At 43.4% G+C, this 19401-nt stretch overlaps 1 protein-coding gene across 2 annotated transcripts in view; it reads right to left on the bottom strand.

Annotated features, from left to right (window-relative positions):
* Dnajb6 (DnaJ heat shock protein family (Hsp40) member B6) overlaps window positions 1-19401 on the bottom strand; it is a 63415-nt gene that overhangs the window by 27280 nt on the left and 16734 nt on the right. Inside the window, exons 2-7 of one of the 2 annotated variants that reach the window (XM_078040936.1) lie at window positions 16877-16967; window positions 13296-13405; window positions 11109-11168; window positions 10216-10326; window positions 7907-8011; window positions 5842-6192 (exon numbers count right to left, since the gene is read on the bottom strand). In XM_078040936.1, coding sequence (XP_077897062.1) covers window positions 5855-6192; window positions 7907-8011; window positions 10216-10326; window positions 11109-11168; window positions 13296-13405; window positions 16877-16941 — 789 coding nt within the window. In that variant the 5' untranslated portion in view covers window positions 16942-16967 and the 3' untranslated portion in view covers window positions 5842-5854. Of the gene's footprint in view, window positions 1-5841; window positions 6193-7906; window positions 8012-10215; window positions 10327-11108; window positions 11169-13295; window positions 13406-16876; window positions 16968-19401 lie in introns of those variants that run through there. The other variant, XM_078040935.1, reaches the window with a different exon arrangement.

Raw genomic sequence — 19401 nt, 5'->3', positions numbered from 1 at the left:
AGGTGTATTGTACAAATCTTTATTTTAGATTTTTTTTTCCCATGGGAGGAGGAAAAGAGATTAAAGCCTTAACTTACCACTAGATTTGGAGAAGAATAAAACAAGTAGTATAACCAGGCCATATCATGAGATACTTTCTCACTAGCTTAATTCAAGTAAAGGCACATAACAAGGTAAACATTCAACACACAGACCAAAAACGCACGCATGCACACACACAAACTCAGGGCTGCCCCACATTTCACCAGAGCTGTCTGCTGCCTTTAGCTTAGTGTCCTAATGGGACACTGCTCCTGCCACCGAGACCTGATTTCACGCACAGGCAGCTGTACCCAGTGAACCCAAGCTGCCTTCTTCAGGAATTAAGACACAACATGAACTACTGGAGCATTATAAACTCAGAACGGGGCACCAAGTAGGCAACGTCGAAGTAGCCCACGAATCCAGCCAAGAAGCCCAAGAACGCCTTTCACTTTTCTGTAAGATGATGTTTCAAAAACAATTTTTTTAAGTTATTAAACCAATCTAAGCCAGTGTTAACTGTCAAACATTACACTGTGATTGAAGCAATTGTAGTAGAAAATTATAGACATAAGTGGGTATCTCATTGATAGCTCAAATACCAAAATGCTCCAAAAATCAAAAATAAGACGTGTAGATTCTTTGAATTTATTTCTGTGCTTCCAAACCTAGGTCAAGAGTTCCTGGTTTCTGCACTACACAGGAGCTGAAAAAAACTATCAGGGAAAAAAAGCATACCAAAAGCCAGGAAATGAAACCACTGACATTAAGGGATGTGGTCATTGATTTTTCTGAAGACAATGGAAATGCCTAGACCCTTCTCAACAGAAATTATACGAAGATGTGATGTTAGAGATCTATAGAAACATACTCTTTATTGAAATATGGTCTCCTTGATTTGCTTAGCACCTTGCTATTGATGAGGCTGGCTTTGAACTTACAATCCTGCTGTCTCAGACTCCCAAGTTGCTTGAATTACAGTTTTGTTTTTTTTTTAAAACACTTCTAATCAAAACCAAGAATTTTCAGGAGAGCAAGAAATAAAATATTTTTTGCAAAACTTGATAAAGCAAAGATATGGAAAGCAAGACAGTTAATACTTGGTTTTAAACAAGAAATAGAAATTGAAAGAGAGGGAAGTTCAGAAAATTTGTCTTAATGAAGGGAAAAAAATGAAAATTATTTATGCAGAAAATTACAAAGTCATCAGGTTATATTATTACAAATATCCCAGAAGACAGACTGCTCAACTTGTGCCATTTACTTTTTCTTTGGTTAAAACTTTGAATTACATTATTGTAATTGTAAAATTTTTACTACTCAGTATTTTGTGTAAAACCACTTGCAATACACAATATTTTCAAATGCAAAAACATGTATCAAACTACATTTATGCATCGTTTACAGGGCATTATGAAGCTGTATCTTACAAATACCTTTAGGGAAATAAAGATTCAACCAGCTTGCTCAGCTTTAGAAATAGGATTAGAATAGAAATAGGCATTTTAATGAAAAAAATCAAAACAGTAATAAAATGCTTATAATCAGTTATGTTTTTAAAACTTTTAATAATCTCTACATAAGTTCAGGTTAGAAAAAAGTGTACAGATCATTAATTTAAAATTGCAGTATTCTACTCTGTCAGTTTTATGAAGTAAGAAGGTGATTTTCTACACAGTATAGACAAATTGTCTTATCATTTAAACACATGCATAGTATTTCTACTTAGAGAAAAGAAAAACATGAAGATTAAGGAAATGCTGCAGTAAGCCTTACTTCTGTTGAAAAGGACAATTAAATGTGTTTACAGTTAAAAAAAATAAAATGTGTATTGACAAATTAAGAATGAACAATTTACCCTAAATCCAGCGATGCATTTTTTATTTGCAGATTGACAATATCCTTATTTTGTTATTTTTTTATCTTGTGATGAAGATCGAAACCCAGTGCCTCACATGTGCTAGCGCAGTGTTCCACTCAGCTACAACCCCAGTTCCACAACGCAATCTTTAGAAGATGAGCTCCGAAAGTTTTTCTTTGCTGTGGTAATCAAGGACAGCTTCACTGAAAACACAATTTATACATACTACTTCATAATTTAGCTGGGTTCTCAGTGATTAAAGAAAGTACTGTGTTTTTCTTCCAGAAAAATGGAAAACGTACAAGGAATAAAAACAAGTATTCCTGATAAACATGAACGCATGCAGACAGAATTCATCCAGAACACAAAACAACATAATTAGTGTGGCACGTTTCCAAGCCAGAGGGCAAGAGAGGGCAAACCAGGAAGCGCATGTGCCAAGAGTCAAAAATGTGACAGCATGCCCACCACTTCACACAGCCAGCCAATGACTCGGGAACGACGCAGGTTTATAAGTCAGCTAGGCCCAGGGGAGAAGCAATACCCTAGGGAGGTCTAGAGATGGAGAGAAGCAGACACTGAGGAAGCTCAAGGACAGATGGGAACAGGCAAGTGACAGAGGGATACACTAAGCCGGACATGCCTGTAATTTCAGCTGCTAGGGAGGCTAAGGCAGGAGAGCCACGGGTTCAAAGCCAGCCTCAGGAAGGTGCTAAGCAACTCAAGGGAGACTCTATAAATATTTAAAAAAGGGCTAGGGATATGACTTGGTGATTAAGGGCCCCTGGGTTTACATACATACATACACACACACACACACACACACAACCTTAAGAAGTAATATTCTGGCTGGATGTGATGGCACACACCTGTAATCCCAGCTGATCACAGCAGACTGAGGCATAAGCCACCAGTTCGAAAGCAAAATCAGCAACTTAACAAAGCCCCGTCTTAAAAAATAAAAAGGGCTGGGGACATGGCTTGGTACTTAATCATCCCAGGTTCAATCTCTGGTACAAAAAGAAAAAAAAACACCCAGAACTATTCTGAACAAGGAATGCCCAGTCGGCTCCACCTAAAGGTAAGCTCAGGAATAGAGTTTAAAGACCTGCATGCAGAAAAGTGGGCACTGTTTGCTGGTTCTAAGAGCTAAAGAGGCCAGAAGGGGAGGCAGAATATGCAACAGGGCATGTGAACACGTACACCATGGCATGGACCAGGACAGGCGCGGGATGGGAGTGGATAGTGGTGCTACCAAACCCTGCATCAGGCAAAGAAGTGGGAAGAGCTTCTACAATTAACAAGAGGTTAAACCCACTGATTGATGACGTAGTTCTCACCTTCCACAGCAGTCGTCACCCCATAGGAAGTTCAGGTATGAGCTTCCATGTAAAGAGATCTGACTGTCCCACTTGTTCTAATACTTGAAAGAAAACTTAAACCATAACCCTGGACTAAATCTAGTAACATGTCACGCTTTTGCCAGAGGATAAAACTTTCAAATAATCTAGATAAGATCTGTGCATTCTACTTGTACCACCAATTGTCAGTGCCAGCATGCCAGCTGCACTCCACCTGGGTGTCCCCACCGAACAGATTGACAACCTGGACAAGAAATGTGACAGCTACAGTGAAAATTTGCTATGTGAGTTGGACACAGTGGTCCACACCTATAATCAAAGCAGCTTGGCAAGAGGATCCTAGTTTAAGAGCCAGACTCCCAAAACTAAAATAAAAGACAGGCTGGGGGTCAGATGCAGTGGCACACACCTGTGATCCCAGCAGCTCAGGAGGCTGAGGCAGAAAGATCAGGAGCTCTAAGCCAGCCTCAGCAATGGCGAGGCACTAAGCAATTCAGTGAGACCCTGTCTCTAAATAAAATACAAAAAAGGGTGCGGAGGTAGCTCAGTGGTTCAGCGCTTCTGAATTCAATTCCTGGTACCCCCAACGCCAAAAAATAAAATAAAATAAAATAAACCACCCTTCCTATGTGATAGAAATTCTCTTGTTCTCGTTTAGGAGGTGACCATCTCAAACCTTCTACATTACTTGGGGTGCTGGTTTGATCCAAGATGGTATCAGAGACATAGTCACTGGACCCATACCCTACCAGTAGGAACCTGATAGGATAGCAGATTCTTACATGCCTGCCCTTTTGCTCCTGCTTAAAGATGACATCATGTTACTTCTCCCCCAGGGGGATTAAGAGCTCTACAAAAGGCACTGCCCCCAACACTGTTCCTACAAAGCCTGAGTCTAAACCACTCTTCCTTCCTGGGGACAACTTCTGTATGCAGGTAAGGGTATGGCTCTCTGAACCTTTAGGTGGTCCACAACAAACATTAAAAGCTTATGAATCGGGCACACAGTAATGCATGCCTAAAGAACCCCAACTACATAGGATGAGGCAGGAGCATCCCAATTTTGAGGCAGCCCGAGCAATTTAGATAGACATCAAAAATTAGAGCATATTCATTGGTGGAAACCCCTATGTGCTATCGCTAGTAGCGTGTCAAAAGGGGCAGTCTAAGAACCAAACAAACAGATCTGATACTAATGCCTTCCTTGGTGGGGTGGGTATAAAAGGAAAAACAGGAAACGCCAGAGAGAGCTGACTGCTGGCTTCATTTCAAAAACAGCACCTGAAACCTCACAGAACATCTCAAGCTTGCTGCAGGGGTGGCCAATGCCAGGTTCTCATGGCAGAGACCACAAATCTCAAAATGACCTTCCCAAGAAAGCCGCTGCTTGTGAAGAAGGGTAGAGGAAGCAACGTGCTAAATCACTTGAGACACATGCAGAAGCAGGTAAGAGTGCTGCATCGCATTCCCAGAGGCCAGCTCCCCAGCACACACTGAACCAGACGCAGATGTGGTGTGCACTAGAACATCTCCCCAAGGAATGGACTCATCTGGGAGGTTACAGGCAGAGAAGCGCTGAGCTACATGCAAAACCAAAACCCTAAAACATTTTTTTATAAATGAACTTTAAATTCTCTTTCTATCTTTCTTAAACTTCATTTGTGTAGGTGTCATATGCATGCAATTTGTAAATATCCAAGGACACTTGCTCCCACGTGAACCACAGCAGTGCCTTCAGCTATGATCATAAATCCACATGAAGACTAAACCATCTTAACATGCCTTTTCTAAAGTCTGCTGCTAGCCAGGCACTGTGGCGTCCACCTATAATCCTGGTGGCCCAAGAGGCTGAGGCAGGAGGATCACAAGTTCAAAGCCAGCCTCAGAGAAAGTGAGATGCTAAAGCAACTCAGTGAGACCCTGTCTCTAAATAAAATACAAAACAGGGTTGAGAATGTCACTCCGTGATCAAGTACAATCCCTGGTACAAAACTGAAAAAGTCTGCTGCTAGTTTCTAAAATGTACAGACTAGGACAAAAACCTAAGGGACTCTGCTTAGAAAGTCTATTACAGGTTGAATTATGGCCCTTCAAAAAGATTCAACCAGCGAATGGTATCTTATTCACAATTAAGTCTTGGCAGATACAAATTACAAGAAGTCATTGGTCTGAGTCTAGTCCAACTGGTGACACTGTCAAAAGGAAACGTGGACACAGGTAGCTGCAGAGTGGGATGATCAAGACACAGGAGAAAAGTACCCAACAAGCCAACATCCCTGTGGGGCCACAGGGGACTAGAATCAGTCTAGGACAGCTTCTCCCTCCCCTCCAGGAGGAATGGGCTCTGCTAACACCTCATCTTGGACTTGACCTCCAGCACTATGAGAGGGAAGTTTGTTAAACCACTCAGTTGGAGGTACTTTGTTACAGGAGCCCCTGGAAACTCAGTGCTTCAATACCCCACCCTTCTTTAACCACATCTCCATGGTAGCAAAGGTCACCTGACCAAGTATACTACCAATGTGATAGAAGAAACTTTCTCACTCTGAAAAAACGTTAAAATAAACTAAACTTTCTTATAAAGCAGAGACGGGGCAGTTCCTTTTGCAATTTATTGTTGAACAAGTAGTGCCTCAAGTTCTGGCCCACTGTACTGCTCCTCCTCGCTCAGCAGCTCCTCGCAATCCTCGCTGAACTCCTCTGTGTCCCCAGGGCTGGCTTCCTCCTCGCTGGATATGAGGTCCAACTCCTCACTGAGAAGTTCGCCCTGGCCCCGGCTACAGCCTTCGCTTGGCTCTTCTTCACTAAAGAGGTCCAGCTCCTCGCTGGATATCACATCCAAAACCTCACTGTTCTCGTCACTTGGAGAGTCTTCCACTGTCTCCTCAAAAGAGGGCTGCTCTAGTTCTTCACTAGGCTCCAAGTCCTCACTGGCCACTTCCTCGAACCCTAGGGAGTAAAACGACTGACTCACTACACCAAATTGAGATCATGGCTCTGTAAAGTCAGGCTATTTTCACCCTCAACACAAGGCTCCTTCCTCCCCAACAGTGGGCTGCCCTTGGCTCTACCCACGGGAAGTTCCCCACTGCTACAAGGGTTTCCTTCACCAAGGCTGGCAAGACCAGAGCCTTCATAGAGAAAGATATACGGGAGTGCCAGCATGACAAGGCTCTCTGGGAAAGTCCTCCCACTCTGCTTTGGCTTTCTGAAGTGAGAATATAAATAAAAAATGTTAATTAATACCCAATGTTCCAAACAATCATTCTAATGGATCAATAAAAGGCCTACTGTCCATGGGCACAGAGGCACACACCTGTAGTCCCATGACTTGGGAGGCTAAGGCAGTAGGATCATAAGGCAAAAGGATCATAAGGCAGAAGCCAGCCTCGGCTACTTAGCAAGGTCTTAAAGCAAATAGGGAGAACCTGTCTCAAAATAAAAAATTAAAAGCACTAGAAATGTGCTCATTGGTAAAGCACCCCTGGGTTCAATCCCTGGTATCAAAAGAAAAGGCCTACTATCATGGACATCCAAGAACAGCAATGGTGTCCTGTGATGAAAGACAAATGAAGGGAACATCCTCATTCACATTGGCTTCCAATCAACATTTTGTCAAGGGCCCATATGCATGTGCTTCATATTGTGGAAAAATTTAAGCAGAACTGGGAGCCTCAAACATTCTGAGCCAGTACTGTTTCAGGGCTGCTGGCAGAATCCACCTCTCTTAGCTTTCCTGGGAGATCTGCTAACCTTAAGATGTCAAAAGTAGTTCAGTTCCCACAGGACCCTAGGCCACCCTTTGCCCTGCTCCTCAGTTCGCTGGTTCTGAGGCTCACCCCAAAACGTGGACTATCTCAAGTTCCCCCAAGGAGTCCTGTGCTCTTGTCATGACAAATGCACGGTATAGCTCAAAACCATCTTGAAACAGAACTTTTCCTTTGCCCAGGCTGAGCCAAGAAAGGGGGAGCATGCCTGAAATCCCAATGACTCAGGAGGCTTGGCAGGAAGACTCCAAATCGGCAACTTAATGATGAGTCTGTCTCAAAATAAAAATAAAAAACGACTGGCTAAGTAGTAAAACACCCTCGGGTTCAATTCCCAATTTAAAAAAAAAATTGCCCTGGGTGGCCTTGATTTTGAAATCATTTTTTTTATTTATTCATTTTTGCGGGGGGTCGGGGGAGTGTTCCTGGGGAATGGAAAACAGGGTCTCACGCATGCTAGTTAGGTAAGCACTCCATCACTGAATCTCTGGCTCTAATAATTAATTTTTATTTTGAGACAGGATCTAAGTCATCCAGGCTGCCCTCACTAGTAACTCTCTTTGTCTGCCTGTGAGTACACTGGGCAGATTTTTCATTAGATTCTCACTACGTTGCCTGGGTTGGCCTCAAACCCTCCTAATCTTTTCTTTAGCCTCCCAAGCAGCCGGGGATTACAGGAACGAGCCAGGGCACCCAGGTATCTGACAACGGAGTTTAAAGTACTTCTTTTGAAAGCCAAACAGAAACAGGGAAAAAGGTGATGTGAAAAATTAAGACTAAAAAATACTTTGCTACAATAAAAGGACTCTGAAATGGGTTGTGAAAATGACATCGATTCTGATAAACGTTGACCAAGTCCCAGCCCTGTATACCACTCCGTTCTATACCACACATACCGCCAGGAGGCTGCACAGTCACCTCGTACACGTAGTAGCCGTGGTGCAGCTTCTTTTCCTGTGTGTAAATCCTTACAGCCTGAAAATGGAAGTCCCCTAGAACACCTACAAGAATGGATTGGAGAAGCATCACTGCCGGAAAGCACCTACTGTCAAACCTTGAGCCACCACCGGGGAGTCAAGCACCTAAGAGTAGTTTCAGTAAGCTTAGCATCATTTTTGACTAGTAAAAATAATTACTCATTCACTTCTAATTATAAGCCCTATATCTTCTCTAGAAAGAAACAGTCAAGGAGCCAGGCAGGGTGGCACACACCTGTGATCCCAGGGACTCAGGATCTCAAGTTCAAGGTCAGCCTCAGCAAAAGTGAGGGATCTCAGTGAGACCCTGACTCAAAAACCAAACAAGGGCTAAGGATGGAGCTCAGGGTCAAGAGCTCCTTGATTCAACCCCAGCATGGGACGGGGGGAGAATATATATGTGTGTTTACACACATAAATCTCAAGTCATCTTTAATGAGGCGGCTAATGCATCAATATTTTTCTTAAGGAAAACACTGGGTGCAGAATTCATCACTAGGGAACATTTTCCCCTTTAAAAGAACTTTTAATCATGTAAGATTAAATCATCACTTAAGGAACTTGGCCTTCTGAGAAGGTGCTTCATCTCCTGAATCAAGACCCAGGGGTCAGAAATGTAGGTCTCTTCCTCCTTAGCCACCAGGAGACTTGTGGCTTTGGGAACATATACTGTAACCCTAACACTGCCTTGGCCTGCAAACCAACAGAGTGGAGCTTGCTGGAGCCTATGGTGTGATATGAAGGCATTTCAAGGAAGACCCAGTGGGTCAATCCTCCTTTCATGAAATATCTCTTGCCTATTAGGGTCAAGTGACATGGATATAAATATGGTTCTCTTTCCTATTATATGGTGTCCTTTAACTGAAATGCTTGGGACCAGAGGTATTTCAGATTTGGAGTATTTAAACAAACCCTTAGCAACTGAGGATTTGTAACCTAAAATTCAAAACCTGAAAAGCTCAAAGATCCCTAGCTTTCTGAGCATTACAGACGTGTACTCTTTACAGGGAGCCCTCACAATACATCTGGCAGCAGTAAAGTCAACTCTTCCTCTATGTAAAGGCAACGTATTCTCCTCTGACCCTAATCTGAATGTTCTACTTTGATTCAGCAGCTGCACTTTGCCTACAGGCATGCTGGAAGGTACTCACTATTATTCCCTCCTGCAGTAAGGTATGCTCAGAGTCAGGACATGCCATATTAAAGAACAAGGACACTATGAATCTCCACTGTGGATCACCTCTGAAGCCCAAGGCAACCTACCAGATCCAGTGGCAACCCGCTCCTCTTCATGCCCATGACAAGCAGGGGCTCCACTTGTCTCCCTGTTATTACTGGTAGACACAACTGCTCTTCCTTCTTCCCTCCTGGGGTCTGCCAGTGGTGTTCAGTCTCTTCAACTGTGCTCCAATCAATGAAGGAGGCAAGCACAAGATGTGTTTACCCGCCCAGTGCACAAAAGACAGAAATGGCGGCGGCAGCACACTCAACCCTGGCCTCCCAGGTTACCCAGCAAGCATCAAACACAGGAAGCATAGAAACTAGAATGGAAATTCTACTAGCAGACAGCTAACAAGAATACCTAATGTGCAGTTCATATCCTAGACATAACACAAAACCTGGGATCAGGCACCAGGACAAAAAAAAATTTTCCTACAACCCAGCAGTTGTGAACAAACAGTCTCCTTTAGCAAAACTACTCTCCAAGACACTCTGCTGCCTTGATCTAGTAAAAGTCCTTTCTTCACAAACTGTGGCTTCAACCATTACAACACTCCCAGACAAAAAAGAAGGCAGGTTCATAATCAAATGTCCTCTAAACAATGTCCATGACACTTAAGGATTTCAAGAGGAAGATTCCATGACAAATTCCTACAGAAACTGGTGTTTGAGAGGGGAGCTAGACATGTAGCTCAGGTGTAGAGTACATGTTTTTACAAGGCCCTGGGTTCCATCCCCAACACCATAGAGGAAACAGCATTTCCAATCTCACCACTGCCTTGCCTGAGAGGGCAAAAGCAAAATAAAACCACACAGAAATCTTCACTCTCCAAGAAGTTAATAAAACAAAATCTCTGAAGAGGGCAGATATGTTCTGATTGCTCCTGCTCAAACAGAAAAGTTAATAACCCAGGCACAGCACCCCATAGCAAGGTCACCACCAGCCCTCACCATGTCATGGACACACCACACATACCACAACTAACCACCACAGGAAATTCACTTACCAAAGAAGTCGAAGGAAAATGGGTCCCTTCCACCAAAAAAGTCCCTGAAGACATCATCTGGGTTCCGGAATGTGAAGCCAAACTCAAAAGGACTGTCAAAATGACTTCCACCTACATAAACATAGCATACCTTTAGTATATAAGAATTCTGGTGCCTATAAGCAAATATTTTTGTAAAACATTATATGAATCATGACCTAGAAAAAAAAAGAACCTATTTCATATATCTGGGGTTCTTTGAAATTCAAAATGAGTCCTACTGTTACTGAAACTCTGTGCTCAGAATGTCCCACCAGCAATCCCTTCATTACTACTTCTGAGCAGCTCCCAATCTGGGATCAGCATGTCACTGCTGATTTTATTACTTAGATCTATGAGAAACAAGACTGCATTCACCCAACTTTCCTACTGTTACAGCTTGAACACATGGGCTCAGCGCAGGAGTTCAGAGAGCACCACTTGTCAGACAAGGGGCTTCCCACAAACACACTTTTTAGCTTTTCAGTAATCTTCTCTTCAAACCCTGACGGAAAATTTACTTACTAATACTGATTACTAGTCTAACAGTATAAACTCACAGGATGACAGTACAAAATACTGAACTGTATATAATATATGTATATAATATATGTATATAATATATGTATATAAAGATATCAACATAGACTTTCTGGTCTAACAAAAGATTAATAGGTTTGTTTTGTTGTTGTTTTTAATGCTGTCAATTTCTCCTTCCCCTACCCAATTCAGTCCACTTCTCAGGCTGCATCTATATTTAGCAAACAGGCTGACCAAGAAATTCAGTAATTTACAATTCAAACACTGAACTGAACTCCAAGTCAGAGGATGACTGCCAAGACCTTTGTCTCTAGAGAGGAAATCCATTTACATACCTCCACCTCCACCATTTAAGCCTTCTTTGCCATACTTGTCATAGATGTCCCGTTTTTTAGCTTTAAATTTGAAAACAGAATTATTAGGGCCAAGTTCTTTTCAAATCCTCAAAATTCAATCAATAAGGTAAATTCAAGTAATAAGGCATTTCCCAAATAGTAAATGAGATCTCAGTTTTTCATGAATTTTAAGTCTGCCCTTGCTTTAAAAGACAGAGGAGCAGGAGAAAGACCCTGTTCTGAGAGAAGAGGAGGAAAACTCTTTAAGCACTGTTCTTTAGAAATTATTAATGTCTATTCTGTTACATCATTTTACTTTACTGCTTAGAGTTCATGCATACATTACAATCAACCCGTCCTAGCATACATGAGGCTATAGATCTGTGGGGGGGGGGGACACTTTTCCTACCTAGAACAGAAGTGATCCCCCTTAACTACAAAGTCCAACAGGGGATCAGGTCTGTGCCCTAGGTAGGCTGAAGAGGAGCTGCCCTCAGCCTGCAGGCCTGGCTGCTCATCCCCAGATCTCCAGGACCAAGAGAGCTGTAGCACAGCGCTATGGACACACCAGTGCTGACTGCACACCACCACCTGTGTTCCCTGAAAACCTTATTCCACAGAGTGGGCAGCAGGCTTAGAAGATACCCATTTGGGGTTACCAAGCCCTACCACTGAAAACTTTAGCTATGGCAAAAGGCCAGCCATGGTACATGACCAACACAGACTCCACCCAGAGACTTTCATGACTACTTAAAGGTTCTTTCCACTGAATATGAAGCCTCAGTGCACTCCTCAACACAGCTAATGTCAGAAGTGCCTGAAAATCTTCAGTGTGGGAGCATGGCATGGTCACATTGTCAGCAAGACAGGACCCAAGACAGAGTCTTCAACACCCTTCAGGCCCCATGTCCCATCTGCAATTTATGTTCTTAAATGCCACATTTAGGGGCCGGGGTTGTGGCTCAGTGGTAGAGTGCTCGCCTAGCATACATGAGCCACTGGGTTCGATCCTCAGCACCACATCAAATTGAAATAAACATAGTGTGTGTCCACCTACAGCTAAAAAATAAGTATTTTAAAAAAAATAAATGCCACATTTCAAAGTTTTCCATATCAACACTGTGTTTAGATAAGCAAGGTGTCTGAGACTCATCGCTTATGAGCAGCATTGATGCACAAGGAGGCAGTATGCTGGTGACTGCTGAGAAGGTAACACTGGGCTCCTTTCTCAAACAGCCAACTGTCACCTGACCACACACAGAACACGTGAGGCTTTGGCCCATTTCCTGTGGTCAGTTAATCAGTCCCTACCCTGCTAACCTCCTCTGCCTTACCCAGAGTGTGGGTAATAGTTTCCAGTCTCTGTCACCATTCCCACCAGGCCCCTGCAGTCTTGCCTTCACCATGAATCACTAAAACCATTTCACCAATAACTGACCTTTGACCTAGTCACAAAACTAAGCCAATGTTTCTGTCTTTCAATGGCATTCAATACCTACACTCTAGAACAAGGGTGGAAAAAACACAGAGGTTTTGATGTTTCGTTCTGAGCTGTATGTTCCCTTCCTTCTTTACTGAAAGTCCATTCAAACAGTAGAACTTACTCCATTAACATGGTATATTTCCAAGTAAGGCAATGAGGATGAGAGGACAGCAGGGGCAAGCACAACCACATGCAGTGACCGAAGCAGGGCCCTGCAAGCTGGGCAAGGTGGCACATGCCTGTTATCTTAGCTATGTGGGAGGCTGAGGCAAGAAGATCTTAAGTTTGAGGCCAGCCTCAGCAACTTAGGGAGACCTTATCTCAATGGAAGATAAAAATGGTTGGGGATGCAGCTCAGTGGTAGAGTATTCCTGGGCTCAATCTTGAGTACTGCCAAAATACAAAACAAAACAAAGCCCTGTAACCCAACCCCAAGCCCAAGCCCAATGCCTTCCTCAGCTCCTCCAAGCCAGGGCATTCCTACTGTTCTATCAAAGTCATCCTGGGTGCTCCTCAACACTTGTGGCTCACTGGGTACGTTCCAAGCTTCACCAGAAAGAAACATTCTCAGTGGTCTCAAAATCCAGCTGGTGTCAGGATGTGTGTCCACATCCTGGTAGGCCAGAGGAAGGCTTCACTGCCTCTCCATTCCCAGTTCTACTTCACCCACTCAGAGCCCTCCCCTAAAATTCAGCATTACTCACCATCTGATAACACCTCATATGCCTCAGCTACTTGTTTGAATTTTCTCTCTGCTTCTTCTTTATTCTCAGGATTTTTATCTGGATGCCACCTTAGTGCAAGTTTCCGGTATCTTGGGAAAAGAGCAGAATATTTATCACATGTACAAAGTCCATAAAACAAGTGAGCTTTTATTTTTTTTTATTTATTTTTTAAGTTCTCGGCTGACACAACATCTTTGTTGGTATGTGGTGCTGAGGATCGAACCGCACACATGCCAGGCGAGCGCGCTACCGCTTGAGCCACATCCCCAGCCCCACAAGTGAGCTTTTAAAACTAACATAATTTAGCCAAGCACAGTGGAACATGCCTAGAACCCTAGCCAACTCACGAGGCTGAGGCAGGACAATCAGAGATTAAGGTCAGCCTCACCAAGTTAGCAAGGCCCTAAGCAACTTAGCCAGACCTCATCTCAAGTTAGAAAAATAAAAAGGGCTGGGGATATGGATCAGTGAGTAAACAGCTCTGGGTTCAATTCCCAGCACCAAAAAAATTAATGAATGAATAAATATTAAGATAAAAAGTCCTGGGAGGGACTGGGGTCATAGTTCAGTGGCAGAGCACCTGCCTAGCATGAGTGAAGCACTGGGTTCGATCCTCAGCACCATGCAGAAATAAATAAAATATGGGCTGGGGTTGTGGCTCAGTGGTAGAGCGCTAACCTAGTACACGAGAGGCACTGAGTTCAATCCTCAGCACCACATAATAAATAAAATAAAGGTATTCTGTTCAACTACAACTGAAAAAGATTTTTTAGTTAAATAAATAAAATAAAGGTATTGGGTCCATCTACAATGAGGAAAAAAAAATTCTTTAAGAAAAAAAAAGGCCTGGACATTCGCTTCTTGGTTCTTTCCCCAAAACAAAATACAAAACAACAACAACCACCTCACCCCCCCTCAAAAAAAAAGCAACAAGTTATTTGTAATACCAACCTCCAGAGTTGTCTAACCTGTATACCAGCAGGTCAGTATCAAAGGAGAAAACCCTGGCCTGTGATTCAATTGTAAGGGAAGTGTATACTGCCTCAAGAGGGGGAAGCTGAGTCCAATGGTGCCAACCTGTAAACCCAGCAGCTTGGGAGGCGAAAGCAGGAGGATCAAAAGTTCAAACCCAGCCTTAGCTGCTTAGTGAGGTCCTAAGCAACTTAGGAAGACCCTGTCTCAAAATAAAAAAGGGCTGGAGATGTTGCTCAATGGTTAAGCACACCTGGGCTCAACCCAGGTACCAAAAAAGGGGGCTGGGGAGATAGCAGCCACACCCCCTTAGTCCTCAAATAGAAACTATCAACACACACAGCAAAGCTAACAGCCACCCCATGGTTATCATTTTGCTCATGTGAAAAGCTAATACTTATGCAACTTAATAGGGAAAATTTGTTGCTTTTAAAGGTAACCGCCTGTTTCTAAAGTTACGCTTAAATCAACCTGCATGTACTTAGCAAAATCAATCTGCTCTCCGATGCTAGTAAGCCAGACATGTGATTCCATCAGTAAATAAAATTACTACATGTTTATTCAAACATATTATTCAAAAGTATTGCCAGGCACGGTGATGCACGCCTGTAATCCCAGTGGCTCGGGAGGCGGGGGCAGGAGGATGGAGTTCAAAGCCAGCCTCAGCAAGACACTGAGGAATTCAGTGAGACCCTGACTCTAAGTAAAAATACAAAACAAGGGTGGGGATGTGACTCAATGGTTCAGTCACCTTGAGTTCAGTCCCCCTAAGATCAATCCCGGGGGGAGGGGGAGGGAAGAAGGAATTCAACTATCTCTCTGTTCCACTGTTCTGTCTCTCTGTAAAAGCGGCTATTAACTAAAACAAATATAAGAACAGTGTAGACCTAGTAAAACCCCTCAGCCTCCCATCCAGGATGTGCAAGATACTCACACTCCAAAGTGACAGTACCCAGGCCAGCCTGGTCTCTCCTCAGTGGGCTGTGCCGACCAGCTAGCCTCTTGGCTGGGTCTGAAACAGGAGACACTGACAGCTATCTTAACCTAATTGGTTGACTGGTTTGAAGCACTTCTGTTTCACAGAGTTACTTAGCGCCTCGTTTTTTGTTGAGGCTGGCTTTGAATTCGCGATCCTCCTGCCTCAGCCTCCCAAGCCGCTGGGATCACAGGTATGTGCCAAGCTCAATGTTTTGAAAGGACTATTTCTGCTCCAAATGAAGAGGGGGGGGAAGACCCTTTTCCCATTTAGAAGTTTAGACTTCATCATATATTGAAAAGTTTTTTTTAAAGTTGTTTGAAAGTCTTGTTCTCAGTTAACACCTCAATGAACTGAATGGATCCAGAGTCCTTTGGAGCCATATGCAACCTGGGACTCGCTCAGTTTGGACAGACACAGGCACAGTGGGCAGTGAAGGAGTTCTCAGCACTCATGAGGGTCAGCAGGGATATAACGGCAACATGGGTTAGGCTTCAGGTCTGGCCCCTACCGTGCCTGAAAGGGGTGCATAAGAGTGACAGTCAACACCACCGCTGAGTCCAATGCAAAGGGTTTGAGAGATTTTCACATTCTCGGTCCAAAAAAAGGAAAGAAAAATCAAGGAGCAAGGGGTAGTATTAGAGACTTAACACGAGAGTCCCCCAACCTGAGCTCTATCACCAGTCATTTCTACTGTTTGAGGCAGGGTCTCACCAAATTGCAGAGGATGGCCTCAAACTCATTCTCTTAAATCACTGGGATTACAGGCATGCACCATTTGTCCTGGGGCCTCTCAATTTTGACCTACTTCAGGCATATAAGGAATTCAGTCCCAAAGCAAAGGAACAATAACTAGACAACCTTACCGATAAGTAAACTGTAAGGCCGTCTAATTCAAATAAATGCTCATCTGTACTGTTTATGTATTAAAATTGCATGAACCTTGGGGCTGGGGATGTGGCTCAAGCGGTAGCGCGCTCGCCTAGCATGCGTGCGGCCCGGGTTCGATCCTCAGCAGCACCACATACCAACAAAGATGTTGTGTCCGCCAAGAACTAAGAAAAAATAAATAAATGTTAAAATTCTCTCTCTCTCTCTCTCTCTCTCTCTCTGTCCCCCTCTCTCACTCTCTCTTTAAAAAAAAAAAAAAAAAAAAAGTATGGAGAAAAAAATTGCATGAACCAGCCAGGTACAGTGGTATATTCTTGTAATCCCAGAAACTCAGAAGACTGAGGCAGGAACACTCCAAGTTCAAGGCCAGCCTCAGCAACTTAATGATGCTCTAAGCAACTTAACAAGACCCCATCTGACAAATATTTTTTTTAAAAAGGTGGGGAGGAGTTGGGGGGTTTTAACATCACACCTGGGCTTAATCCAATATAAAAAAAAATTTAATAAACTGTGGCATTCATTGATGATATATTACATTAAAATCCGTTTTAGAATTAGGGTTATAGTGCAGTGGCAGAGCATGTGAGGTCCTGAGTTACAATCCCAACATCACAAAAGAAAAACAAAAAAGCCATTTTAATAGGTAACAGTTATACTATCCACTTACCAATGTATGCTTACACATTATCTTATATATCGTTTCAGAAATAAATCTACTTACGCCTTTTTTATATCCTCGGGTGAGGCATGTCTCTGCACGCCTAGAACTTCATAGTAATCCACCATGTTTTAACAGATTGTTGGAACAAGTCCTGCAATTAAAAATGTGTGGTCATTGACAAGACTGCCAAAGCTGGGTGACTCATGAGGGTAAGACCTGTGGGGGGGGACAGGAAGATCACCTCTGTACCTACTGACCCACAGGGAGAACTTCTGTTCATCAGACACTAGCTTGTCAGTCTGGGCCTAGTCTGGGAACTGGTTCAAGACCTGGGCCCAAAGACCCTTCTAGATGATTTCACAGCTTTTTTTCTTTATCTAGCTGTGAAATCATCTAATTATAGACTGAAAGAAACAAACAGGTGACTGAGCCCTGAGCAGAGGCTGGTGGCCACTAGACCAGCAGCTAAAAGGCTTTCTGTATCTGTTTCCCTGGACACAGGCGTGCTTGGGAAGCTTCAGCTACCTCCCCCCTTACTGCATTCCCAGGCCAGGCATTGGGCAAGGCTGAAGGGCTCACAGGAACACACTGTCCCTGCCCTAAGAAACACCCCTCCATGGCTCTGTTGCTCTCAGGGGAACAGCAGGAACCAGCAAAAGACCTCCCACACATTCCCCAGACAGAAAAAGGGAAAGGCCCTGGACTACACTTACTAGTGTAACTTTACCATCTGCCTTCTAATGCCCAAGGGCCCATCTATCGAACCAGCACAACACTGTCCTGCCTCAACACTAGCTAGATAGTTATCACTGCCAACTAACACACGGTGGCATATACCTGTAATCCCAGCAGCTCAGGAAGCTGAGGCAGGAGGATTGAAAGTTCAAAGCCAGCCTCAGCCTCATACGGAGATCCTAAGCAACTCAGAAAATCCTGGTCTCAAATATAAAATATAAAGGGCTGGGGATGTTGCTCAGTGGTTAATCACCCCTGGATTTTAACCCCCAGTACCCCACCCCAAATCAAAATAGAACTTAAAAATGGCTCTGTGGGTGTAGCTCAATGGTAAAGCACCCGAGGGTTTCCTGGGAAGCAAAAAAAAAAAAAAGCAAAGTAGAGGACTTCTTTTTTTTTTTTTTTTTTAAAGAGAGGGAGAGGGAGAGAGAAAGAGGGAGAGAATTTTAATATTTATTTTTTAGTTTTCGGGGGATACAACATCTTTGTTTGTATGTGGTGCTGAGGATTGAAACCGGTCCGCTACCGCTTGAGCCACATCCCCAGCCCAGTAGGGGACTTCTTAAAGCAAAAACAAAAATGCAAGCGGGAACTAGGAGGTGCAGTGCACACACAATCCCAGCAACTCGGGAAGCTGAGGCAGAAAGGTCACAAGTTTGAGAACAACCTCGGCAACTTATCTAGACTGTATCAGAAATAAGAAAACAATTTAAAGTAGTGGCGATGTAGATCAGTGATAAAGAACCCCTGGGTTCAATACCTAGTACCAAAAAAATAACTCAGAAAAGAACAAAACTAAAATTTAGCATTTACAGTACCAAATATTTTTCTTAAACAGATTACCAGAATTTTTTCAGTAACAATTAGGTCAAAATACCCTATGTGATTACTGTTTTCTTATAACTATTCCAACTTAACCCTTAAATCTCATTTGCCAGATATTGACAAGGTAATGTACCTATGGGCAAAATGGTTGTTCATGGTATAGTTTTTTCAACTCCACTTGAAATGTTCACATTACATAAAGTATTGAGGAAATTTTAATAAAGTAAATTGCAATATAAGGTTACTGGTGGTTACAGTGACAGCACATGAGTATTTTAAAGACCTTAAGGGGACTGGACCAGTCAGAACAACAAAATTCTCCTAAGACCCAAGAGCAGAGCAGCCTTCTATCTTCCAGGAATCCAAATCTCAAGTTCAGCCACAATATAGCAGAAGCCACAAAAAAGCAGCAGAGAATCAGAACCCCTTCAGTTCTAGGGGGAAAAGCTAAACATCAAAACAGCAATGCAATGCTGTTGCTGCAAAGGCTCTGAGGCACATTTTAACAGCAATGCCAACAGCAGCACCCACCAGAACAAGGTTGGAAATCCCAGGTCTGCCTTCCAGCTCCAATCAGACCCACTGCCTGAGCCATGTGTAGAAAGAGACTAGCCAGTGTGTCACTTCTTAGGCCAGTTTGTCTTGTACTTGCACTAATGTATCAGTGGAGGTGACATGTTAGTGTGGCACAAGATGCTGCGGCAAGGCACTGAGCATGGAGGAAAGAACAGGATCACACTGGGAGGCTACATCTGCCTCTGCAAAGACTCAGCTACCACATATCTGCCCTGCAAGACAGGCACAGGGATAACTGGGGCATGGACGTGCACCATTAGCTGACAGGGCCTGGCTTGCGGGCTACATTCCATGCTAGCCATTTTTCTTACTAAATGAAGAAGACTGTGAAAAACAATTTCAATGGTAATGAATGAGACAAAACCAACTGGAGAGTCAAAACCTTGCCCTGCCAGGCACAGTGACACACACCTGTAATCCGGGAAACTCTGGAGACTGAGATAGGAGGA

Source organism: Ictidomys tridecemlineatus, chromosome 2 (genome assembly GCF_052094955.1).
Source record: "Ictidomys tridecemlineatus isolate mIctTri1 chromosome 2, mIctTri1.hap1, whole genome shotgun sequence".
Taxonomy (NCBI): domain Eukaryota; kingdom Metazoa; phylum Chordata; class Mammalia; order Rodentia; family Sciuridae; genus Ictidomys; species Ictidomys tridecemlineatus.
Note: the sequence above shows the minus strand (reverse complement) of the source record. Positions and strands in the feature narration are given on the sequence as shown.